This window comes from Lampetra fluviatilis, chromosome 32, assembly GCF_964198595.1.
Source record: "Lampetra fluviatilis chromosome 32, kcLamFluv1.1, whole genome shotgun sequence".
Classification (NCBI taxonomy): domain Eukaryota; kingdom Metazoa; phylum Chordata; class Hyperoartia; order Petromyzontiformes; family Petromyzontidae; genus Lampetra; species Lampetra fluviatilis.
The window spans coordinates 8,247,000-8,273,679 of NC_136306.1; the positions used below are offsets into that span (position 1 = coordinate 8,247,000).

General features: G+C 46.9%; 1 protein-coding gene across 2 annotated transcripts in view; it reads right to left on the reverse strand.

Annotated features, from left to right (window-relative positions):
* LOC144943707 (synapsin-3-like) overlaps positions 1-26,680 on the reverse strand; it is a 157,737-nt gene that overhangs the window by 29,523 nt on the left and 101,534 nt on the right. For both annotated transcript variants that reach the window (XM_078871470.1, XM_078871469.1), the window contains exons 6-8: positions 20,028-20,090; positions 15,910-16,052; positions 9,454-9,528 (exon numbers count right to left, since the gene is read on the reverse strand). In XM_078871470.1, the coding sequence (XP_078727596.1) occupies positions 9,454-9,528; positions 15,910-16,052; positions 20,028-20,090 (281 nt within the window). The remainder of the gene's footprint in view (positions 1-9,453; positions 9,529-15,909; positions 16,053-20,027; positions 20,091-26,680) is intronic.

Genomic DNA, 26,680 nt, shown 5'->3' on the forward strand with positions numbered 1-26,680 from the left:
AACCGTTCTTCGGCCTCCCCTAGGTCGACTCAGCCTTAAAATAAGTACCTGGTGTGATGTGTAAACTTCAGCACTAGGCAGACAAAGGCGGTCAGGCCCTGGTGTTGGCCACTCATCCCCTTGTGTGCCATGCTGACCTCATTAGGTACTCGCTAACAGCACCTGCTCCAACAGTCTGTTCAGGGCTATCCGGGAGATCTTTGTCTTTCGGCGTCACACATCTAAAGACGAAGGCTCGTGGGAACTGGTGGCGCAATGGTTCATTCGCGCACTGCGCTATGATTCTTGCCACCTCAGTTCGATTCCCAGCCGCGACTCACCCCCCGTGGTGAATAAATGAACTGGTCCTGGCCTGCTCAAGGTTGACATAGCCTTAAATATGGGCACCTTACGTGATGTGTAAATATTGGTATTGGGGAGACAACGGTGGCCGGGGCACACTGCTGGCCACACCACCGCCACGTGTGCCGTTTCCGGCCTTCACAGGTGCTCGCTAACGGCACTGTCGGAGGCTACGGGGCAGAACTCTATCCAGGCTTTCAGCTTCTCGAGATGTGACGAGACCGCCCGCATTGCCGGGCTATTCCTTCGCACCGTACGTAGCCAACCGTGCTGATCGGAGGTGCTGGCCCTCGGCTTACGCCGCACATGAAATTATAATAATAATGATAAACACAAATCATGAGCAGACGGGGCGGAGAGGAGCGTGAACCGTGCCCATGCTTGGATTCGTTTTCTGCTCCAAGAGTTTCGGCGGCTGAATGGGCCCGGCACGCCCCTTGGGTGATATCGACTCGTCTGGTGGAAACTCGCAATGCGAATTTGTTCTGGGCTCTTCAGGCACGAATTGTTGGTTTCGCGTCACGAGTCAACGGTGTGGATCTCATCGCAAACAACGGTGGGGTGGGGGGATAGAAAATACAATTATCTTGCGGATAATTAAAGCTTCTGCATGCGTACAGCCTGTTTTAACACACATCGGGGGGGGGGGAGAGGGGGTGAAAACAAACTGATTTTTTTTAACGAATTCCCAAACCTACGACTCTGTGTGACCAACTTTGCACATGCGTCAACAGCTATTGGTTAACGGGGAGAAATGTATAATACACAAACATGTCTATATTCACACACACACAGATTAATCATTTTATTTCAGAACCTCTACACGTCTCCCACCAATCTAAAATGCACTCGTTGCATCATTTAGCCCCTCTGCTCTGCAACGTACAGCCATTGATTTGGCAATATTCAATGTCACGTTAGGAAAAGAGTAAGCGGGTCTTTATATTTGGTAACCTTCGAACCCCCGCTTGGCTGTAAAATGATTCAGGCATTGTCTTGATTGCTGGCACGGGCGCAGAGGCACGAAATGCGATTCCCCAATTTCACATCTTCAATGAAAGCTGCAGATAAATCAACTACCAAACTGTGCAAGTACGAGTTCAAACGTAAAGTACTTTAATTTGCCAAGTGATGGATCGTTTTTGTCCGAATACAGCTTCCCCCCAAATCAAAATGTAAGGGGCCCCTCGTCACTACAAGGCCTCCTGCATTGTGAAGATGAACTGTTGGCAGTTTATTTCGCAAAATGAAACACTACATCTTTTTCTTCTTTATAAAGGCCACTGGATCTGCAGGGATAGTATTAGTGTGATTTACACATCTTCAAATCATTCTAAGTGTTCTTTATAATGATGCCATTTCTTCCCTTGTTTATTCATTTGAGATTTTGCTTGGTAGCAGGGTTTTCACTTGCTTGGTGTGTACGTGTGTGTGTGTTGGCCTTCTTTCGCGCCGTACGTAGCCAACTGCTTATATGGGATTTGGTCCTTATATTGGAATGTGTGTACATCGTTGTGGGATACAGTTGGCACGATTGACGCTATGCAAAACGAAAGTATTCTTATTATATATATTTTAATAAACTCCACTGTAATGCCAGATGTGTTTTTTTGCGGGTCGTGTTGTTCGGCACGGTGTCCGACGTTTCGCGCCACGTGCTGGGAGACTTCTTCAGCTCCTTTCTCAAAGGTCGCCAGGTCGTGAAGCAAGACGTGGAGCATGGCCCCGAAACGCAGCGCAGATTGGCACGCAGTGGGTACCAACTCTATTAAATTTCAACGCACGGCTTGGCGCGCGCGGGGCACTTTTTCGCCTCGCTAAGAGGGGGAAGACAGAATGCCGTAATGTGTCAAGGGTTAAATGTAGCGCACGAGCACTCGGGCAGAGCGTCACGTCTCCCTTACACAGTGGGCCTTCTGTTGAGCAGATGGGAGCACATCGCATCACGCCACTATTCTTAGAAGAAGAAGAAGAATACTGCTCAGAACTCTTGTGCACTCCTGACATTTTTCTTCTGAATCTCGGCAAACGTCTCGTGCACAATCGTAACAGAGGACGTTTGAAAGATTACGGTGATTTGAGGGGGAGCCAAAAAAAGCCGGAACGCCGATGGAGTTTTTTTTTTCCTCTTCTCTCTTTTGCTTTTCTCCCTTCGCTTCGTTCAGGGGGAACCACACAAAGCCCGACCCTGTCTACATCCGCGAGTGCGGGGACAGACAAAGTGACTCGTGGGGACGTGGGGAATGATGATCCACTCTGCGAGACTTTTTGCTCTCTGACGTTTCTCGAGCTGCCCGCTGGCTTCTCGACAACATTTTGTTCGTGAACGATAAAACCGTTCCACGGTGTTTCTCTTTTGCGCCAGGAAGCAACGCAAAACCACACCGTCCTATGTGTGTACGTACGTTGAACTTCTCTCGCTCCGTACGTCGACAACCGTGCTAATTGGAGGTGCGGGGAAAGGACAACAAACTAAAACACACGCAAATATGACATCGGTGATGCCACAGGAGGGGTGGGAAAAGGGATATTGCTCCCCCCGTCGTGGTTTGGCAAACTAGTGGGCAACAACTATCGACTTTAGCCTCCCTACTAAGTTCTAAGTCTTCACAGTAAAATGTGCGTGTGTATTATGAATGCGAACTTTAAAATAATAACGAGGCAGCTCCAAAAATGAGGCAACGTATCAAGCAACATTTCACGAATAATGCTTCAAGTAAATACGAGGTGTTATTTTCACGTCATTCGTTACCCGTATACTATCTTGATTTGAAGCTGTATACTATCCTATTCTTGGCAATACGTTCACAAGCTAAATGCCAATGTTGAGGTCTGCCATCTACAGTGATGTATGGCTTTTGAAATATGGCTTTTTTACGCAATAAGTCAGTGGTTTGACGCGTACATGAAGCAGAATATACCACGGCCATCTGTTCAACAGTCTAACACAGCAGTATGTTACGAGCATTTCTGCCTTACCGTGAAAGGTGGACAAATCATTTATATCTGAATCACAGTCTTAATTGGTTGACGTACTACCGCATTAGACTGCCACATCCTGATTATACCGACCATTACGCACATCTTTCAAGCGTCTCAAACGGTTGCGTCCAAATGTGCGCTTCTGCCCATCTTTCGTCCCGTAAACGGCCTTTCCACGAGTAAAAAAAGTGTAAAAACGCCCAGTGGAACGACGTTGCGGCCAAGGGGATGGCCTAAAACATGTAAACGTGAAGCAAAGATTCAAACCCCCGTCGCTCGCAGGTTTCCTCAGCTTCTATCCCCTTTGGCACCTTCATGTGGACACGCTGCCTTGTAGCTGCTTGCCATCACCCACGAATTTCCCTCATTCCTCCTCATGGCCCCCACGCCCAGCACCCTCTCCCCTCCACGCTCCCCCATCCCAGAGTCCGTTAGCGACCTCCACGCTTCCCTCCGTCAGATCGTGGGGATCAAAGTTGCTCGGCCCTCGCGGTCAGAGCAGAATGCTCGCCGCGTCTGCGATGGGAGCGCAAGGGGGAACCTTTTCTCACCTTGAAGGCGGCAAATAAATGTCTCGCTGAGTTAAGGGGCAGGCGACGGTCGCGTTAACTGCCCAGATTTTCTTTTTTGCTCGTTGACAAATCCACGATCTGCCAAATTAAAATGGCACGGTGCCGTCAAAGCGTGCCCACTCCGTGTGTAGCCCCCCCCCCCCCCCGCGAGCGTAAAAAATTACGGCGGCTTTGAGGACGCTTCGGCGAAGGAGCGAAATGATAAACAGCGGGAGGAGCGGGGAGGTTGGTGGCGGGAGGCTACTCGGGGCACAGCCACCGTGGCTGCGTGAGGCATTAAACAGAATGAGCTAAGGTGGAGGGTCTCAAAAGCAGACGAAGAAACCCGTGATTCGTGAAAACATCAAATATCAGCTTAAGTTCAAAGTCTAATAAATATAACAAGCCAATAACCTTCAAAAGCCAATTTATCTCTTTCTGCGCTCTCTCGTCTGCATCTCTCTTCTCTCATCTCATTTCCAATTTGTTTTGTAGATGTCTTAAATCTCACTTACATTTATGACATTAAGATCGACCCGTTGCTGATCACCACCACCACCCTCCCCCCACCCACCTTTCCCCCCTTCCCCACACAAAAAAAAGAGGACTGCATCAGTAAGCGCATATCTATATCTCTTCTGTCATCTCACCAGGAGTTTGTAAATTGAACGTGGGACCCCCAAGTATATATTACGTTTCGGGCCCCCATTGGACCGGCACCACCACTGCATCGCCACACGAGGGAAAGACGGGACATGGCAATGAATACTGATCCGCGCTCCAGAGCGGTGTGAATGCCAGCAATGTCCCCCGTATATACGCCAGAGTTTTTTTTTTACGGCAGCGGTGTTGCGAGATTTATTCGTATTGATTTTCCTAATGCCTTGCTGGGGGAATGCCGTAGCGCGGTGGAGAGCCGGAGAGCCCTGGAGGATTTGTGTTGCCTCCGGTGGCAGAGGAATTCAGCAGAGAGAGAGGGAGGTCATTGATTATTCGGAAATCCCTCACCAAAAAAAAAGTTAAATACCCGATCACTTGAGTGAGAAATAATGAGAGCACAGTTGGCTATGTACGGTGCGAAAGAATATCATTATACATACGTAAAGGTGCAGCCTTGAAATGACTTCCTCATGACACTGCTGCTAGAAGGACCTCTGCTAGAGAGAGAGCTCTCGAGAGGACATCCATACCGTTATTTTGGCCTACTCTTCCATGCTGGCCAAAAACATCTTGGAAGAGGCGGGTGTACCCCACCACATGCCGCCTGCCAATCGACTCACTCTGGTGAACCCATTCACACTGCTGGGTGGACAGACGAGATGGGGGAATTTGAGAAAAATGCTCACCGTTGTTTCACCTGCCATGCCGGGAATTTTTATTTTTTATTTCACCAGGTAAGGCCCACTGAGCTATATAGTTTATTTTCAGAAGCGACCTGGCCACAAATGATAGCGTAACAAAGTGGCTTATCACGTGGCAATGTATATCAGCCAAATACTCTAAACGCGTGTTTCTAAATGTGGACGAAAAAATCAGAGGACCCGGGGAAAGCTCCACGCGACCAAGGGGGAGAACGTGCAACAACAAAAAAGTCCACGTGATAAAGCCACTCTGTTGGGCTATCATTCGTGACCGGGTTAGCTTCTGAGAAAGAGCTACAGTAAACAGCTCAGCAGGGCCTTACCTGGTCAAATAAATAATAATTTACGTGCGAGTCCCGTGTGGTTACACCACGAAAGCATCCCCCACACTTGCGTCTACACCCACAAACGACGTGCTAAATAATGGCTCACACACCTGGCGGATCTGCCTGCCAGAGGACTGAGATTGAGTGTGTGGACATTGCTGGCTGGGGATTCTGTAATTAGGGGCGCGCGCCTGCACCAGCAACAGTGGCCGGCCGGCTCCGTGCGATTGATATCGCGGTAACGACCCGGCAAAAAAAAAATACCCGTGCATCGCTAACGAGCCGACCTGCGTGTTTTTTGTTGTTGTTGCAATCTCAACGCGTGCGCGCGCTTGGACGTATCGATGTGGGGGGCAGCGACGCTGTCTTTGTTTGACACAGGGGAAAGCCCTCACATTCCCCTAATGCTACAGCAAACAAGACAAAAGATCCCCCGTGCAGCCTTCGCAGACTGTAGGGGCAAGTGCTGTTAGCGAGCACCTATGGAGTGCCGGCACGCCGCAACGATGGGGCGGGTGGCCAACACCGCGCCCGGCCGCCTTTGTCTCCCCAGTGGCGATGTTGACACACCGCACCAGGTGCTCATTTGAGGCTGAGTCGACCTAGAGGAGGCCCAGGACCGGCTGAGATAATCGTCACCGGTGTTGGCCATGAGCGGGAATTGAACTCGGGTCGCCAACACGCGCACGTGCACGTTTGAGGCAGTGCGGTCCACGCGTACGACACACGTTCTAATGAGCGCAATGGCATTTTCGTAGTTTTTCAAGCGCCAAGCGACGTACAAAAATGTGTACCGCGTGTCATTTCACAATTATGTTAAGGATTTGCAGGAAAAGGAAAGTGGAAGTGGAATATTAAAAATGTGCGGTGTTTCTATTGTAACTGTATATCATCATTTTTTTTCCATTTTTATGGAATGTTAATAATTACGTGGACCGTGAACAAAACTAAAGCGGGCTTCGGGCAGGACGCGTCGCTCGATGGGAGCGGCGGTGTGAGTACGTCCACCGACGGAGATGGAGTGATGGAATCGGCTCGTGTGCAGGAGCTGTGCGGATTGTTGCATCGCGAAACCGCAAGATATGCCGACGGCTTGGGAATGCCTTTGTCCAGCGGTGGATACACAGTTGTATTTTATTGTACAGAAGCGAGAGAAACGTATTCCAAATTTCGATTTAAATCTTTCGTGACTGCAGGGATCTTCTTGGTTCTTTCGGTAAAGTCGCGTAGAAGGGAAATAATAAAATAATAAAAAGTAAACATTATAAAATAATTCTCACGACGTTTCGGCCACAACGCAAGCAGCTGTCCTCAGGTGAATAACAGGTCTGTCGGAAAGACAGCGTCTGAAGATGTTCACAAATGCAGACGTTGTGGCCGAAACGTCGTGAGAATTATTTTATTATGTTTTATTTTTATTATTTTATTATTTCCCTTCTACGTGACTTTACCGAAAGAACCAAGAAGAGAAAAAACGTAATCCACTTATGAATAAATACGCATCCTATCGCTCAGAATGCCCTGCAGCTTTCTGGAGATGCGTTTGCACCCAGATGTTAACCAATCCAGATTGTATTGCTCTGCTCAGATATCTATTTGCATGTAAATGTGCCTCGGTTTGTCCAATTAAACGTTTAAGTGCCAGCGTACGGGCCACCTGTGGCTACGCGAATGAACATGGAAATGAGGAACTCCTGTTGTTGGCAGTGGTGCAGAGTGAAAAACGCACACTCCTCAATAACAACAGCCTCACAGTAGCGGCACATCTAAAGCAGGTTACTGATTACAGGAAATGGCTCAATCGGAGCAGCAGAGACAGAGAGGCAGTGATTTGTAAGGCGGATGTGTTGGGTTTTTTTTTGCTACGCGATTCCCATCTGCAGTTACGTGCGAGAATACAGCAGCCAGACTAAAGGACATTTCAGAAAATTTGGGCCACCTCACCGTCAACTTCTCAAAATCCTACCGGGAGGTGTAATTTTCAAGATAATGATCCACGTGGCTTTAGAAGCTACGGGCCGGCTCATTTGCGGCTCAGGTTAATGGTCTTGACAAATACTGTCGCATACTCTTTGTTTTTTTCGGTAAAGTCACGTAGGTAATATTGCTGTGACGGTTCCACCTGAAGACGGAAGCTTGTGTTAATTTTTTTACCTACGTGACTTTACCGAAAAAACCAACGAGTATGAATCCTTGCAGTCACGAAAACTTCAAATCTAGAAATACTGTCGCGTGAAACTGAATGCGCCAATCTCCGCCATCCCCCAATGCGGATAAGAAAATAAATTCGGTTCAAGTGAGTAGGTAAAAAAATCGCCGTTTTCTATCGGCATTTACTCCCTTGTCAATAAAAGGTGTCAAAATACAAAAAAAGTGGAATTTCAGTCCTAAGTGGGTGACATAACATGCCGAGGCAAAAAAAATCAAGGTCACGATTTAGCACGGCTGGCTACGTACGGTGCGAAGGAAGTTCGACACACTGTGTTGATGAGGGCTTCCCCATGCCGTACAGGCCGCAGGGGTTAGTGGACCACACTTCACGACGCTGGTCGAACGTGGATTGGTGAAGATGGGGATGCGTAGATGATGTTGGCGCATAGAAGTACAGTAAAACAACAGATTTTTCCGCACTGCACTCAGCTGACAACATAGTGCCGTAGCAGCCTATAACACCTTTTGTTAATACAGGCTGGTCAACCATCCACGCACTTTAAGAATAGGTTTTTTTTTACCCTTTCTGGCAATAAAACAGGTGTTAAGATGTTAAAACACCAGACACTTGTTGCAAGGAGTCGTGCCTGCATTCACCTACAACATGATGTAGCTGCTCACCCCGAGCCCTCATTACTCTGATAGTGCATTGTCTTCATGCTGTGTACGCCTTTTGGCGTCCTCTGGTCTAACACTGATTGAGACTAGGCCCTAAAGAAAGCTGTCTCTGGTGTGGACCAATCAGCTTCAAAGACAATGCATCATCATTGTCTTTGAAGCTGTTTGCCTGTTCACCACAAGTACGTGTGGTTAATGCAGACATGACTCCTTGCAAAAGGTTTCTGTTTGGTGTTTGAACATCTTAACACAACTGTTTTATTGCCAGAAAGTGTAAAATCTATTCTTATACTTTGATACTGGAAAGAAAGGTCCCATGTCATCCAAGCACTGTCTGGCCACAAACCTGCGTAGCTTCTGAGGTTGGGCACATGCTGAGTAATTTAACCCGTTCCCAGGTGTCTGCAAGTTGCAGGGTGGGTGTCCCGTTCGCCGCCGAATCTCGGAACGCGCAAGCGGTTCGGCATTAATTTTATTTAGGGAGACGTAGCGCCGTTGTTTTAAAAGACATTGTACTCGCTCGCCGCAGAGAAACGTAGCGACACGACCGCACTCTATGATATAGCTGGCACCAAACTGTGCCGCACGCCCAGCTGCGTGGCCTTGTGGGAGCCTCGGTTCCAAAAAAGTTATTTCTATTTTATGTTTTCTTCACGATTCCGTTCCGATGACGTACACGTTCCTATAGCCTTGCTGGATTCATGAACTGCGTGCTAGTTTCTTTGTCTGCTGAACTATCATTTAATGCTCGCGGCTGGTGGCGTCTTCGCATCACGCATCTTGAGGGTCTGTGTTTAGCATCTGCGACAACATAAAAAGTAAAGACTTGAGTAAAAAAAACCTCCGAAAGTGCCGCGCACATACAGACGGCGCCGTGTTTTTTGTTCAGGCTCCTGCGGCCGTTTTACGTTTTTTATGCTTTGCGAGCGCCAATTCGGCCACCCTCACTCGCCGTTTTTTGGCAACGGTTGCGAAATAATAAGCGGACGAGATTACTCCCCGTGAGTGAGCTCATCGTGCCGCGCGTCCCCCCGCCGGCGAGCGTTTGCAAAGTTCACTCACTTCTCCGTCATGGCGATTTGTTCCAGCATTGCAGAGCCCGTGTTGGCCTTCCAGTTTCCCGAGATGGAGGTCCTCCTGGGTGAAAAGACACGGGGTCAGCTGGTTTCACTCATTCAAGTCTCAGGTCGTCCGTTAGTTCGTTAACACGGTGACGCGCGTTCTAAAAGCACCGCCGGTAACTTGTCCTGTGACGTTGACGCAGATCGTTGCTTAGGATTCTGTAAGTGACCCCCCCCCCCAGCTGGTTATCCATCCCCATCGAAGGTTCGGACAGCCAAACTAAAGCAAAGTAATGCTGTACAGACATTCACATACACAGCACGAGGGACGGCAGTGCAGTATGGTGCAACATTGCAAAACAATTACTTTGGAAGAGAAGTTCGTCGTCAATAATGATCAATCCATTGATGAATGAATGGGCCTTCCCAAGCCACCTCTATCTCCTCACAGCACTGTATGTATGTTGAACTTCTTTCTCACCGTACGTAGCCAACCGTGCGAATTGGAGGTGCGGGGGGGACAACAAACTTAGCACAAAAAGCAGTTCTAAAGAATTGAGTTTTCAATTCTTGATTTAAAAGTGCACACATACATACAAAGATGCGTTGCTTGTTTAAAATCAGATGTAATAAGTCACATTTACGTTACCAGCATTTCACAGCAGCATTGCTATTGTTGACACTACCCCGATTACACACCGTATCTAGTATATATAGTATTGCAATTTGGTATATTTTTGTTTGAAACAACAGCTAAACCTCTTTTAACACTTATTACACACAGCAAACAGCAGATGTTGAGTTCATATGCAAATTCTTCACGAATATTTCCCCGCACATTAAAAAGCGCCACGGGGCATATCTACGGGAACATTGTTGATAAAGGCGCAGCGCTGTGATTGCTCGCTCGCACCACTGCTGTTGGAAGGACCGCCACTAGATGGGGCTCTTGAGACCCCCCTCTAGAAGGTGCTTGGTCTACTCTTCCACGCAGGCCAGGCGTCGTGGAAGACGTGGAATTTACCTACGCGTTACTGCACCGCACGTGACCTACCGATCAATTACTCTGGTCAACACACTTTTTCTGGCATAAGGTATTCCAACTGTTTTAAGGTAATTTTGGGATGCTGATTCCAAATCTGGCATCAGTTTTTGTCTATCACATCGGGTTTTTGAGATATCAAATATTGCATTTTCAATCAAAACTGCCGAAGAAAAATATTAAATAAATGTGGATATCTACATAAAATAATATTATAAACACACTATCCTATAAATACAGCACCATATTTTAACACTAAAGCAGTCACTGACTCGCAACAACTTGCAATCATAAGTGACAGAGTTAATTTCGGGTAAAATCAATGAAAATGGGGTATGCCGATAGCATAAAAATGAGATGTGATGGAGCAAATCTGAGATCAGATTTGGAATCAGCACCCTGAAATTAGTCTAAAACAGCTGCAAAAGTCCAGGCCAGAAAAACATGTTTTTTTGTTGTTGACCAGTGTTATCTGTGGTTGAACCCATTTACATTTCTGGGTGGACAGAGGCAGCAGGGGAGGGGCGCTGGTTGAGGAACTCACGCCGTTGTTTCAACCGCTGTGTCGAGCGATGGATTCAAAACGGTGGCGACCTCTGGGTTTTAAGGCCAGTGTGTGAACCATTGTACCATGACCTCTGGGTTTCAAGTCCAGTGTGTGAACCATTGTATCGTGACCTCCGGATTTCAAGGCCATTGTGTGAACCATTGCACCACGGCAGCATCCCACATACCAATACGTACCAAAAAAAATACTCTGGCTTACTGTAAAGTGCATTTTTTCCCCTTCCAATATGTGGAATGGCTTGCCAGCAATCCGACAAAAATGTTTGCAATGTGTAGGTCTTGGGTGGGCGGAATGCGCGTGGAAGAATGCGCTTTTCTTTTATTGCTGCGGTGAAGCGTGGCCCAGTGGCACGGCTGCCCTGTTGTGCTGAAGCTGGTTTTCCCGTCGTTTCATTTCAAGAGTGTAAATTAAAATGTGTCCGCGTGCATGCGCGATGACTAATGCACGTTTGGCCTTGTAGAAATGAAGTAAAAAAAATTGGCACGAACAAAAGATGTTGTCGTGAGGAAAAATGTATCAGTCTTTTGTTGTGTGGCAAAATCACATTTAACCACATTACTGTGAAGTTTACGAACATTTTCCCACGATGACATATAGATTGAAACCACAGTTTAAATTGTATATTTAGGGCAATTATATTGGAGGCGTACTGGGATCAAAAATGAAACAATGAGGAAAATTGAAGCAGCCTGAAGTGCTTTTGAAAAACTGGACGTAATAATGCCAATGTGTGTATGTAAGTTGAACTTCTTTCGCACCGTACGTAGCCAACCGTGCTAATCGGGAGATGCCCAATGAAGATGGTTGCTAATCAGCGTCATAACACCCGCGATGATGTTTCGATCAGAAACATGGAGACAGAAAAAGTTGAACAAATGTCGAGAAGTGCTGCTCAAAGGAAGCGTTAACGGAGAGGTGCACGCTGGGAATTTCACTCGGACCTGGTCCAGTGAACAAATGCCAGCGAGAGAGACCACATTGACTGTTATGAAAAGTTAAGCGGGCTTGGGCCTGGCGACGTCACGAGATGGATGAGGCAGCATCGATGGGCGAAACGGGTGATGGAATGGCGGCCAAAAGGAGAGAATGCGTCCCGAGTGGATGACCGCCACGGAGATGGAGGGATGACATTGAGGTTATGTGAAAGGGATGACATCGAACAGTGGTTCTTAACCTTTACTGCATGCAGCCTTGCGCCCCTTTGGTAGTTCTCAAGCATTGAAACATACACATGTACAATACTCATACATACATACATAGGGTTTGATGAAACAAAGTACATCGATATTCTTGGTTCTTTCGGTAAAGTCACGCAAAAGAGAAATAATAAAATAATTCAAATATAAAACAATAATAATTCTCACGACGTTTCGACTGCAACACAGCAAGAACATTTGAAAACAAAAGTACATGTAGTTGCACTGATGTGACCGTGCTTAATTTGCGTTTCGATTATTTACCTTCTGAAAAAAACATATGGCCATATCTCTCACCCCCAGGGGGTGCGTGAACCCCCAGATTAAGAAGCGACTGACACAGAGGGATAGAGGGATGATATTAACTCGTGCGCAGGACTGAGATGGATTGTGGCATCCTCAGCACCGCAAAGGAGGCCTGATGGCATGGGTAGGCCTTCATCTAGCAGTGGATAGCCAATGTCCCATAATGGTGATATGGATGACAACTCAGTTATGATTACCAACAAAATACATGTGTCTGCTGTGTTTATCTATCTCTATATATTTTTTTTACCATTGGTTATTCTTCCATTGCTCCAAACACTATCGTTTATATAAAGGGTGTTTAAAAATACTGGACCCAATTTCAAAGCAGTATATTTCACGATGGCAACAGGTTACAATTACACAAAAAATTACGAACGGTTTAATGAGTTATCAAGTTTTACTATCCATTTTATAAATGCTCTATGTGCCCTCCACCTGCTGTACGGACAACATCGAGACGATAGTTGAATTCGTCCCAAGCGCCTCTCAAAGTGTCTTCTTCCACTGAAGTCACCGCTGCCGTGATTCTGTTTTTGAGGTCATCCAGATTATTCGCTAATGGTGGCACAAAAACACGGTCTTTGACGTATCACCACAAGAAAAAGTCGCAGGGTGTGATGTCTGGGGATCTTGAGGGCCAAGAGTGTAGCGCCAAGTCTTGGGGTCCTGTGCGACCTTTCCAAAGTTGAGGCAGCGCGTCTTGTGCATTTAACTAGGCTAGGGGCTGTTTGTGCGCTGGGAGAGGCATCTAGCGGTCATCATTCGAAACTCTATGCCCCGCCCTCTCTATGCCCCGCCCTCTCTATGCCCCGCCCTCTCTATGCCCCGCCCTCCTCTCTATGCCCCACCCTTTCAAGTGGTAAGAGTTTCATTCATGGGCGGTTCGTGGTTGCAGAGATATAGCGATTTCAAATCGGGTCTTTCTTTTTTAAAAACACCCTGTATATTTGCATTTTGAGCCAGTGTTAGTAAGTATTGTCAGTGGTGCAGCATTTCAAACTTTTCCTCTACAGCACTGCCATACCAGTCCCTGTCTGTCACTTTATCCATCACTCATTCACATGTTGGGGAGGGGGGAATGTCTTCGGATACATTAATTAAATTAGCTGTACGTGAAGGCAAAACAATAACGATGATGATAAATGATCAATCCAACCCGCGGCATCTCCAATTAGCACGGTTGGCTACGTGCGGTGCGAAAGAAGTTCAACATGTATACATACTGCCCATAGACTTAAACTACCCATAGACTCAACACTGCCCATAGACTAATACTGCCCATAGACTCAACACTGCCCATAGACTCAACACTGCACCTCCAATTAGCATGGTTGGCTACATACGGTACAAAAGAAGTTCAACATACATGCATACTGCCCATAGACTAACACTACCCATAGACTCAACACTGCTCATAGACTAACACTGCCCATAGACTCAACACTGCCCATAGACTCAACACTGCACCTCCAATTAGCACGGTTGACTACGAACGGTGCAAAAGAAGTTCAACATACATGCATACTTATGTTGCAAGAATAAATGGTGTGATCTAAACACGATTGAAGCCGCTATCGTTCGAAGCACAAATAATGAAGCGCTTAAGAAGGAACGGCTGCTTGGCATGCACGTAAAGACCACCAAGCCATTGGCAGTAGCGACACGGCTGTAAAAGCTCCCGTAAAATAAAAGCCTCTCTTCAAAACAAAAAAAATCCGAGGTTAAGCTCTGGCCAGCACTCCTGCTTTTCTGAAACCCGTCGATAATTTGCACTTGAAGTTTGATTCCACCCGTCCCCAAAACGCCCTTGTTATTGTCCGGTCTACCATGGGTTTCTAATTTCCCAGAGAAATTGGGTAGATAATTTTAAACCACTGCAATGGTAAAGCAACGCTTCATTTCATTATATATGTTTGAAAGCACCCCCTGTTGAAGTGTGCCTGCGCTGCTTGAAGTGCCCAGCTTGGCATCTCAGGATTATGCAAATGCGGCGATGAAGCTCAACGGGCCACCGTGTCCTGTGTGTTTCACCAACAAGTTTTAATTGCCTGTGGGTAATTACATGTTCCAAATCTTGGATACCATCACATCGTTATCATCCTCATTATTGCTATCATCATCATCTGCATCATCATCGTCGTCATCATCACAACAACAATGACTATCTTTAGGCAGTTTTGCTTAAGTGGGTTTATTAGAGCCTATTGGTCTGTCGCCAATGAACGCCACTTGGGGGCCTCCTTATTCACGAGCAACAAGCAAACCATGGCCCATCAGCGAGTGCCAGGGTTTCATCGCCCCTTTTGCCACCTCCTTTGGACGTCCCCGCACCTCAAAACGTCCAAAGTGTGGCTGCAACCGCCGCTCACACCAGGAACAACAATAACATGGTTCTGCAAGAATCTCTCTCCCCGCGTGGCTCGAGACCGGCCTGGTGGCGGAGCTGAGGCGCGTTGCCTCGAACACATGCTGGCTTTTGCACATGACTCAGCTCGTGCGAAAGAGAAAAAAAAGTCCACAGCTAGGCCGAGTGCAGCTGTGCCCCGCTCCGCGGGCGGATGGCAAAAACAAACAAACAAACAAACAACAAGTTGCCGAAAATGATTGCCGCTGTAGCCCAGGGAGTGGCAGCTTCTCTGCAAGGTGACCTTATGCATTGAGAAAGGGGGAGCCTGTGGTGTGTTTTTAAACTGTTATGTTCCGTTTAGGACACCGAGTCGTGCCAAGCGAGCTCAAGGATAATGACTTGCATTTATAGGGCACTCGCTCGAATACTTCAGCAACTCGAAGCACCTTGCATCAAATGTCATCTCAGAAATTCTGATTCCCCGCTGCAGTCTGGCCAAGGGGAACCCCCAGCGGAAGCTGCCCCCATGCGACACAAAGGTGTTTGCAGTGCCCGCCTGCAATTGGGTTTAGTCCACCAGTAACAAAGGTGGCGCAACCTCTCTCTCTCTCTCTGCAGATTGATATCAATTATCAGGCGCACCATACGTGCACTCAAGAATCTAACGTAAAAATGATACGTTACAAAAACGTTCCAAAGTGCTTAGATGTGTTCTGATCAACCGGCCATTTGATCAGATCAGGATTTCTGGTGCGAACACAGTTCGTGTCGGCAGGTTCCCCGAAACCAACTCCAGTGCCACAGCGTGATTTACATGGATTCTGCTGCAAGGAATTAAAATGCGATGGCCTCCTGTCCAATCCCCCCCCCCAGCCCCCTTATTTTGTAGGCCAAAGCCTGGGCCTCATTAGGCTACCGTGGGCCTTTCAATTTTCATTGCCTGCACACTCAAAAGCTACACCGCTCGCCAAATAGCCCAGTGGCAGGAGACTCACATGTAGGCCTTGTAGTTGGCGCCTATCTTCTGGACGCGGATGTCATACTTGGAGTCGATGAAAGGCTCGCAGGTGGCGTAGGTCTGGGCCATGGCGACCACGCCGGCCATGTCCTGGAAGTCGTAATGGTTCTCCACCTTCACCTGGAGGCACGTACAAAGAACCAAACGCCCGAGGTGGCAAACGATGTGAATCTGGCGTTTCAAAAAGTAGAGAGGCATTTTAATAAGTTTGCAACTTAGTTCTAGATTTGAAGCTTTCGTGACTGCAAGTATTCATATTCCTAGGTTTCTTCGGTAAAGTCACGTAGGTAAAAAATTAAAATTAAAATTAGGTCAAGTGGAATTTTCTGGGGGGGGTGTAAACACGCATTTGATCCGAGTGGAAGTATCTTCGTCTCCCGACACCGCGACACTTGCGTCACCTGCTGCGTGCTTCATGTTCTCTCACTCTGTGTGTGTCAATAGAGATCTACACAGTTATTTCTTGTGTTCATCACAAGTATACATTCTATATACAGGGTGCTTAGAAATGTTTTTAACACTTCTGAGAATTTGCAACAACACCACAAGACATGTGCCTCCGGGCTCTGGAGACCACCTGGAGAAGATTCCAGCCATGTGTTGACAACGATGGCAAACAAGTGGAGACTTTTTGAAGCTATTAACACACATTTATTATCATGTTACTGTGTATTATACGTTTTTTTTCATTAAAAACGATAGTCCCATAATAAGAATTCACATTTTTTTGAAACACCCTCTATATTTATATCAAAGACAAAGGGAAAACGTTCACTTTGGAGGCATTTTATGCAGACAGCTACCGAGCTCAAGTCCTGGCCATACGCAGGGCCAGCGGAATGTTTCGTTAACCAATTTGTGGACCTCTCTTAGGTTCAGAGTCGAGAATTGTGTTGGTACTCTACATGGCGTACGCATTAATAATCACGATAATTTTCGGGCCCTTTATATCGCAAAGGCCCTCCCCATGCGCTGTTGGTCACGAGGGTTGTTTGACTATACTTTCCCACACTGGTCAGTAGATATTGGTGAACGGGGGAGGGGTGACAAGTTACGGGCCAGAACAGACATCGTTAATCACTTAATCACTCACGTTTTGCCATCGATGGGGAATCTAACTCGGATTGCCAGGTTCACGGCGCACTGCGCTAACCACTGCCACATCCCCGTATGTTTTTCATTGTGTATCCGTTGCTGTGCTCTGTCTGCGATGGTGGTGAAGAATACCACGTGGTACATCAGCTAAGATGGACAAGCCCTTAAGGGATAACGTTATCGTGGGCACAATATTGACACACTCTTCCGCCTTCCATAGATTTGCCCACATAAAAGCCGGTGACCGCATTGGCTGCCGTGTGTTAAGACTGACTGACTGTTAGCAGAAAGCCAAACGGGGAGTACGAGAGAGAGAGGGAGAGAGAATTGGGTAGCGTAGTGGCTGAGTGAGTCCAGAGGGCGAGCGAGATGGGGTAAACCTATAAAATCTGCCCCGCAGAACATCTTGAATGTGTGTTACATAACCCCCCTCTGGCTCCTGCGTTCTTGCAATCAAAGTCCAAGGTTTGTCTTGGTCACTCAGTTATGAATCTGTGATACTCTTCAATGAATGGCCCGCTCTGTTCTCCGAGTGGGATCTTTTATCTTCAAAGTCACGGATGTGAAGGTACAACGTGATATATATTTTTCATATCGTCATCATCCCTCCGGGGATGTCGAACGTACAAGTGCCACATTGTGGGGCTATCAACAGTGGTTTTCCCATGGATATACTCGCCCCCGTCATAGGAACGTGGACTTTCCACTTCTGGCTCAGGGGCTGTAAATTGGAAATAAGGATTCCCCGCAATGCTCATTTGAGCAGCAAATCACTACGATTGTCGGCTCGGCTTGTCGAGTCGATCGTCGCTTTTTCTGCGTCGTGGCAATAAAACATGTGATGGCAGTTATGGCCTCCTCGTGACTGCATCCCAAAGGAGTTCTTTTTTTTAATGGGAATGCCTTTGCGATGACCTAAGTCACCCTTAATGTGCCGAATCTTGTCAGATCTCAGAAGCTAGGCAGCATTAAAGCCTGTTCATTACTTGGACGGCTGATCATCAGTGCACACCAGGTCTCCGTCGTGCCTTCTGTCCAACCTGTACGATCTTTCCCCAATATCCTGCACTTGGCCACTGCTTCGGGCGTTGGCATTGCCAAATTTCGAAGAGTGCACTGTGGTGCTGTTGCACACCAGGAGTTGTAGGCATACTATGGGTGTAAGGGCTTTCAGGTGTTGTGGAGAGGGCAGTTGCGGCAATGGATAGCAGCCCACTGATAGATTTGTGTCCACTCACTGGACTGAGTCTGTTTTTTAATTGAATCCATCTGTGCAAGAGTTTCACTGTGAATCTCATGGAATACATCGGGGTTTTTCCCCCTAGGTATTCCAGTTAATTCCCACATGTCTGGCTAACGAATTGACATTCGTACCACAGATAAACACGTAACAGAATATGGATAGCAGAGAAACTCACGGAGTTTTCAGACCAATGACCGAACGATGTTGACTCATTCAATAAAACGCAATCCATCTTAATGCTCACTGATATTAGAAAGGTATATCCTGCACTTGATCAAGCGCTACATCACTATTCCTGTCCCCTGCTTTGGCTGAGCACCGCAGTGGTCCATAGGGTGTCTGCAAGTTCATATCCCCAATTATAATTATCACTCCACCCTCTGAGGTCTGTAAATTAGTTACTTTTTTCTTTCAACGAGAACCCGATACAGAGCAAAAACCGGGGCGCCACGTGGGCGAGATGTTAACTACCTCGCCTGGTATACAGGAGGTTGTGGGTTTGATCCCGACCCTGATGCCTGCTGCTGTATATTTGAAGTTTGCATGTTCTCCCCGGATTTTTCTCCGAGGCCTCCGCTTTTTTTCCTCCACATTTAGAAACAACACGCGTTTAGAGTATTTGCCTGCTGGAAATGTCCACCTGATAAGCCACTTCGTTCAGCTATCATTTGTGGCCAGGTCGCTTCTGGAAGAGCGCTATATCGCTCAGTGGGCCTTTCCTGGTAAAATAGAAAAAAATAGTTGACTTTAGAGTTTCACTTTGTGGAAATCCTCCCGTTTGTTGCCTTACATGTGGAGATCTCCCGGCGTGGGGTTCCCATCAACCGCCTCAGGTGCTGCGACCGATGACGGCATCGACCTCAAGCCAGTAAAATTTCGATTTAAAGCTTTCGTGACTGCAGGGATTCATCTTCTTGGTTCTTTCGGTAAAGTCACGTAGAAGGGAAATAATAAAATAATAAAAATAAAACATGATAAATAATTCTCACGACGTTTCGGCCACAACGCAAGCAGCCGTCCTCAGGTGAAGAACAGGTCTGTCGGAAAGACAGCGTCTGAATTTCAACGCAAGCAGCCGTCCTCAGGTGAAGAACAGGTCTGTCGGAAAGACAGCATCTGAATTTCAGATCTGTCGGAAAGACAGCGTCTGAATTTCAGATCTGTCGGAAAGATAGCGTCTGAAATTCAGACGCTATCTTTCCGACAGACCTGTTCTTCATCTGAGGACGGCTGCTTGCGTTGTGGCCGAAACGTCGAGAGAATTATTTTATTATGTTTTATTTTTATTATTTTATTATTTCCCTTCTACGTGACTTTACCGAAAGAACCAAGAAGATGACTCACGCCAGTAGTCGCGGCGGGACACCACGTTCGCTTGCGCCGAACATTCCCCGGACGTCGAGTGTTTTTTTGCGGGTGATAGCGGTCTCGACGCCGTCGAGTGACGCCTTTCAAATTGTTCCGATTTTTATCGGTGGCATGTTTATTTAAACATTTTTCTTCAACCAGAGCCCCATACAGAGGGGCACAGAAACTCGAGGGACAAATATTCCAAGATCTATGCCCCCCGAAATGTGAAAAAGAAAGGAGCTGGAGAAGTTGAGCTTCAATGTCCCTCCCAGGTTGGGTTTCGGCGGCACGTTTAGAAAATATAAAAGTGTCTATATATTTTGCAAGCGCGCCGCAAATTCGAACAAGCGCGTGCGCCAACTCGGTGTCGATCAGCGGGAGCCCGGTGTAAGATGCAGACGACGCACCTTGCCCATGCCGGAGTGAGCGTGGCCAATCTTAACCACGACCGGGAAGGTGGGCGCAGTCAGCTACAGCGGCGGCATAGAGACACACAACAAAAACATAAACAAACAAATCAACAACGGAACCGCAGGACACATCAACATTGTCACAGACGAGAGATTAGTATCACGGCCTTAAGCATTCTTCTTTGTCACGTCTCTTGCTCCGAGGCATGTCGACGCTTCAGGGTCCCTCCATGCCACCCGACGGCGCCTCTGCACATCACAAGTCGAAGGGTGCCGTGACTCCCTGCTCATGCAGAGAGCATAGTGGTGGAAATTCCACATTCATTTGGCGAAGGAGAGAGTCTCTCCATGGGACAAAATATTGTTGACGCAAAAATTGGAACTCATTTTTATGATCCCCAAGGGATGATAGGCTGAACTCTTTTATAACAAAAAAAAATGCCGAATTAAACCAACGTTTCATGGTTTATTTTCGATGTATAGCATTATTTGAAGTTATATAACAATATTTGAAAAAGATAAAGAAGAGCAATTGATTATGGGTAGCCATGTTCTATCCACTGCTAGATAAGGGCCTCCCAAGCCACCACCGGTTCTCACAGTCTTGCGATGTAAACAATCCACCTGGCACCTGTGCACGAGCTGATCTCACCACTCCATCTCCACTCTAGTCGTCTTCGTGTGAGTGTTTGCTCCTTTGTCTGCCACTCCAACATTAGTCTCAACCACCGGCCATCATCCCTTCCAATGACTTCTCCTGCACAACCCCTTCCCGTTCCGATGACGTACACGTACGTACGTCATCGGAACGGGACGGAACTGAAAGAAAAACTAAAATAAATTTGTCACGACCGAGGCTCCTACAAGGCCACGCGAGAGGCGTGTTGCACAGTTTGGCGCTGGCTATCAGACAGTGCGGTCGTGTCGCTACAGTTCTCTTTGGTGAGTAAAATGTCTTTTAAAACAACGGCGCTACGCCTCTAAATAAAATTAACGAGAACCACTTGCGCCTTCCGAGATTCAGTGGTGAATGGGACCCACCCTGCAACTTGCAGTCGTCTCGGAACAGGAAAGGGTTACAGAGTCAATTTAATGCCTCTAACTTGCATATGTTATCGAATTCATGTGGTCCCCTTCTCGGTGTAATTCTCAGAGCATGCATATCACTATGGATTGGTGAGTCATGAAGGGCTGTAAAAAATCTATACCACGATGGAAGTCTACACCAGACGTGGAACCCGGCTTTCGTCGGTTCAACCCGCACCACCATACGCCCACGAACTTCACACACGTGCACACCCACTCACGTAGGCATGCGTAAGTTCCATACGGTTTAACATCCACTTCTGTGTTTGAGAAACGTCAGCGTGACACAACGCTGAGTCATGCTACAGCAAAGGGGGAAGGTCATTTGATGGCCAACGCATTCACCTTCGGCCGAAGCCAATTTCCCGTGCGTCGTTTTTTGTTGTTGCTTCCAAGCAGCAGTGCGCAACACAGAGGTCAACGAGAGTGGACCCACGTCCAGACCACAAACGCTTCGGTGGGGGGGTGGGGGGAGGGGAAGAAAATAGCGCAATCGTCGCGAGGCAATTACGTGGCACACCACCGTGAGCGTGGAAGAAGTTACTTGACCGCTCATTTACGGGCACAGCTTCGGACAAGGCGAAGGTTAAAGCGCTACGGCTCATCATTTCTGCAAGTGGAAGTCTGGGCGAACCAAAACACGAAATAAAAACAAAGTTTAATTAATTTTCAAAGCTATCTCAGCCCTCACAGACACCGAACGCTGGCGCAAATGATGCCCGCTTGACAACCGTTCGTGGGAAAAAAAAGCAAACTACGCCCCAGCACTGTGTCTCTCTCTCTCTTCTCTCTCTCACGAGGCCTCGTTTGTCTTCAATCTCCTCCCCGCACGCTCTGCGGGCACCACGATCCGCGTGGGCGTGCTCGCTGCGATCGCGCGCCGTCTGTCTGGGTGCTTCTGCGACGCGGAGAAATGTTGACGATCGACGAGACGATGGGCACGGTGCTGGGCGGAGGGGACACACGGGGGTCTCTATTCGTTCATGTGCCGGAAGTCTCGCTCAGGACTCAATTAGCGAATTCCGAACGCATGACAAGCCAGCTGCATCAATGTCGAAGGAAACAAAACAGACTGCCGTGCGCCATGTGGCAAATTAAATGATTCACTCACGGGATGGTGGGGGTGGCGGGGGGCCCCAGGGGGGGGGGGGTGGGGGTCAAGAGGTAAAAAAACAAATCTGCAGGCAGCCGAGCACAATAGCGTGTGCTTTAAATTGAAAACATCTATTTTCTTGTGAAAACAAAAGAGTAAAATGGTAATGAGAAGTCCTTTGAAACAGTCTGCCAGTGGCAATTGATTTAAAAATATATACTGTACATACTGAATTAATAATCATATATAGTAATTACTTACAGCCCTTTGTCCATCCACTCCTGTTCATGTAATCAGGGTGAATGATGACTGGCTGCAAAGGGAACGTTCTAAGGTGCTGGGGGAAGAACAAAAACCGCGATGTGACCAAACGTCAAACATCAATCTCTGGCGGGGATGGAAGCTGTCTTCTCGGTTTGAAATCAGAAGCAGAATTTTTTGTTTGTACCGCAGGAATCCGATTAGTTGTAAAGCTCTTTTTTTTTCACGGTCATGCCCCAACGGCCCCAAGTACCGAGGGATTAGATTCAGTGGTGGGGAACGTCCGGCCTGCGGACCGTATAAGGCCCGCAAAATCATTTAGTCTGGCCCTGCCAAGGCAACCGCAGGTGGGACTCGAAATTCAATAACGGGCTAATTTTTAAGTTGATAATTTTGTATGGCCCGTGCATGATGTTATAAATATCCAAATGGCCCTTGGTAGAAAAAAAGGTTCCCCACCCCTGCCCATTAGAGGAAAAACTTGTGGGTTCAGTTCTCTGGCGGTCCTAGCTCCAAGGTTGATGAGGCTATAAACTCCATCCCGGTATTTTCGGTGTCAGGTGAAAACGCGTGCACGTGGATTTCATTGAGAAACTCGAATGCCCTGGCAGTGGCTTCACCTTCAGAGCCTTCTCACACAGAGAGCTAGAGGCTCAAATTGAAACCCATAGATTTACGTATAGTAGCGACCTATAGACTCACAAAGAGACCCCATAGATTGACACAAAGCCCCAACGACTTGCATATAGATCTATACATTGTCACAGAAAGCCATAAACAGGAATGCTCACATGGACACCCATAAATTTACATATAGCAGCGACCTATAGACTCACGCAGAGACTCATCGACTGGAATGCCCCTGGCAGTGGCTTCATCATCAGCACTTTCGCCAACAGACTGGCGCCTGGTCTGGTGTGAGCCCAACACTGGCTCAGCATCTCAACCACCATCATCCCCACCACCATCATCACCGCCACCATCATCACCGCCACCATCACCACTTGTTGCCTCTGTGTCCCAATGAGTCCACCGGCATGCCCGTCATCTTGTAGCCGCGGGCTTCCAATTTGTACAAATCCCTTAACAACGGTATTCATTTGTCAAAACGTGTTGACCTCCCATCATACACGCCAGGCACGTAGCAATTGATCGTTTCTTCGTTAAAATGTACGATTATGATCACGAAACGCTAATTGAAGCATTTGTGAAATAATCACGGAATGAAATATGTATACGTATGTATACTAATATGTATACTATATGTCTACTTTATATGCAAATCTCACCTTTAGGATAAGAGTATGAATGAGACAGAACACAGAAGGCGGGCGATACAACTGAGACAGTGAAAACGGACAAAAAAAATTGTGATAATTGATCGATCTTCTTGGTTCTTTCGGTAAAGTCACGTAGAACGGAAATAATAAAATAATAAAAATAAAACATAATAAAATAATTCTCACGACGTTTCGGCGTGACTTTACCGAAAGAACCAAGAAGATGAATCCCTGCAGTCACGAAAGCTTTAAATCGAAATACAATTGATCGAATCGTGACCGAATAATGACGCTTCACCAAATCCCCTTTGCGGAGGGATCAATGCTATCCAACACACATTAAAGCAACATGTGTGCCGCTGACGGGATGCTTCCTTAATGATGCCCCGTCTGTAACAACGCTTCCCAGTAACAAGAGGCAGGGCCGTGAATGAAACAGACAGGATCCCGGCTAACGAAGCTGACAGGAGACACGGTGCTGATTTAAACAAAAAAAAGGGCTCACATGAAGATATTCCAGATGCAGTTCGAAGAGATTCTGTTTCCGCAGGGCCTAGCTCTGTTAGATGTGAAAATGTGCTGCGCTTGGAGAGTACCGAATGCTTTTTTTGTTTTTCTTCTTCAATCATATTTCACACTGGTCACTAAGGAAGGGTGAAGCCGGGCAACTCGACATGGAAGCATGGAAACACAGTACAACAATGGGATTTTGCTGCGCTCCTCTCTGCTGCCCACCACGTAACCTCACAGCCAATAATATTTGTGATGTACGGTGGATTGCCCATTCAAGAACTATCCGGTCTCAACCCTGCTTAGTTACCGCCATATGATGAGGTAAGGGGCATTTCCGAGTGATTTTGTCCATGACGTGACAATCGGAATGGATTTTAGAACGACCGTATGAGAAATAAGCAATCAACTATTAAAGGAAATGCAATCAGGAGGGACCGTTTAGATAGATCCATATATATAGAGACTCCCACGTCGAACTATTGACGAGATTTGCTTTGGGGTGACCTTGAGAGCAAGTGATGGAAAACGAGATCCCAGTATTGGTTATTGCCACTCCCAGTCTCCACAATCAATTGCGGTATCGATTTGAGAGATATATATTTTGGACAGCACTGTGCCAGAATCAATTCCTCCCATCGCCGCCCAAGAAACGATCAGAGAAGGCTGCGCGCTAATTAATGTTTTGCTAGCGCCGATGATGGCGATGACAGTGATGACTGAATGATGTTGACAACAGTGATGAGTAAATGATGCTTAACGATAGTGAGTGATCGTTAGCGACAGTTATTGGTATAAATTTCGATTTAAAGCTTTCGTGACTGCAGGGATTCATCTTCTTGGTTCTTTCGGTAAAGTCACGTAAAAGGGAAGTAATCAAATAATAAAAATTTAACATTTTTACGTTTCGATTTAAAGCTTTCGTGACTGCAGGGATTCATCTTCTTGGTTCTTTCGGTAAAGTCACGTAGAAGGGAAGAAATAAAATAATACAAATAAAACATAATAAAATAATTCTCACGACGTTTCGGCCACAACGCAAGCAGCCGTCCTCAGGTGGAGAACAGGTCCGTCCAGTAGACAGAGTCTGTCTGCCGAAACGTCGTGAGAATTTTTTATTATGTTTTATTTTTATTATTTTATTACTTCCCTTCTACGTGACTTTACCGAAAGAACCAAGAAGAGTTATTGGTTCTAAAATGAAGGAAGAGTTATTGGTATAATTTAGTATTTAGTCCCGTATTTATTTTACGGGAAGAAACACAATTGAGCGGTGGTTCTGACGTCAAAGAGTTTTGGGCTCAAAAATATAACTTTTGTCGAGGTGGCCTTGTTGGCTTAGAGGTCAGAGTGCTTGGAATGCCCGGGTTCGAATCCAAGCAACCGCCTGTGAGTTCTCGAGTGTACTGAGTTGACGATCTGTCTGGTCGCCAATGACTCTTATCCTACCCCCCGCCCCACACCTCCGATTAGCACGGTTGGGGGCCGTCCATAAATGACGTCACGCACCTGGGGGAGGTGGGGCTGTGTGGGGGAGGGGCTGGTCACCCCGTGGTGACCAGCCCCTCCTGTGGGCTGGTGTAACCAGGAGGTTCCTACCAGTAAATATATAAATATGTCGTGAAACCCGCCACCAACAGACACAGCCAGCTTGAAAATGTTGTGGCTATATTCTCTAACACACCGGTGTGCTGTACTAGTAACGAATTGGCACGTTTACATGACGACCCTTAATACTTGGCCGTGTCGGGTGGCGGCGGGTTTAATGACAGATTTATATATTTACGTGATCTAACCCCCTAAAAAAACCTGTATTATGGAAAGTTTTAACAGTTTAGTTGAACACGATCCGCTCGGCGTGACATCCGCAAGGAGACATCATCTCGTGACGCGACGCCGAGAGCACCGTCGGGATGAAGTTTGGGCAGAGGAGGGTGCAGACAATCAGAGCCGGCCCAGCCACTAAGCGACCCTTGCAATTGCAAAGGGCCCCGTGGCCAGCAGAGGGCCCCCTAGAGTCACTGCTAGCTAGTGGGTGAAAAAAATCATACATCAAAGGGGCCTCCAACCAAATTTTTGCTTAGGGCTCCCAAAGGTCTAGGGCCGGTTCTGCAGACAATACGTGAGCTAATTCCAGAGCGCATTTTAAATTTAGAGAAAAACATCTGCGTGACGGAAAACTCCACCCAACTATAAAGCTGCTGTCATTTAAAAAAAGCGTAAATGTTTTACTTGCAGGCAATTTCTTTTATAGCCACGTATAATTCACGAAATGCTTCCCCATCCACCATGAATAATTTCTCGAAATTAAACCTGTGTGTTTATGCGGAAAAGTGTGCGTTATTAAAAGCAAATTACACATAAATGTAGTCCTCTAGAGTGAGTAAAAAAAAATCACACGGTTGAAATGTATGGCTGGC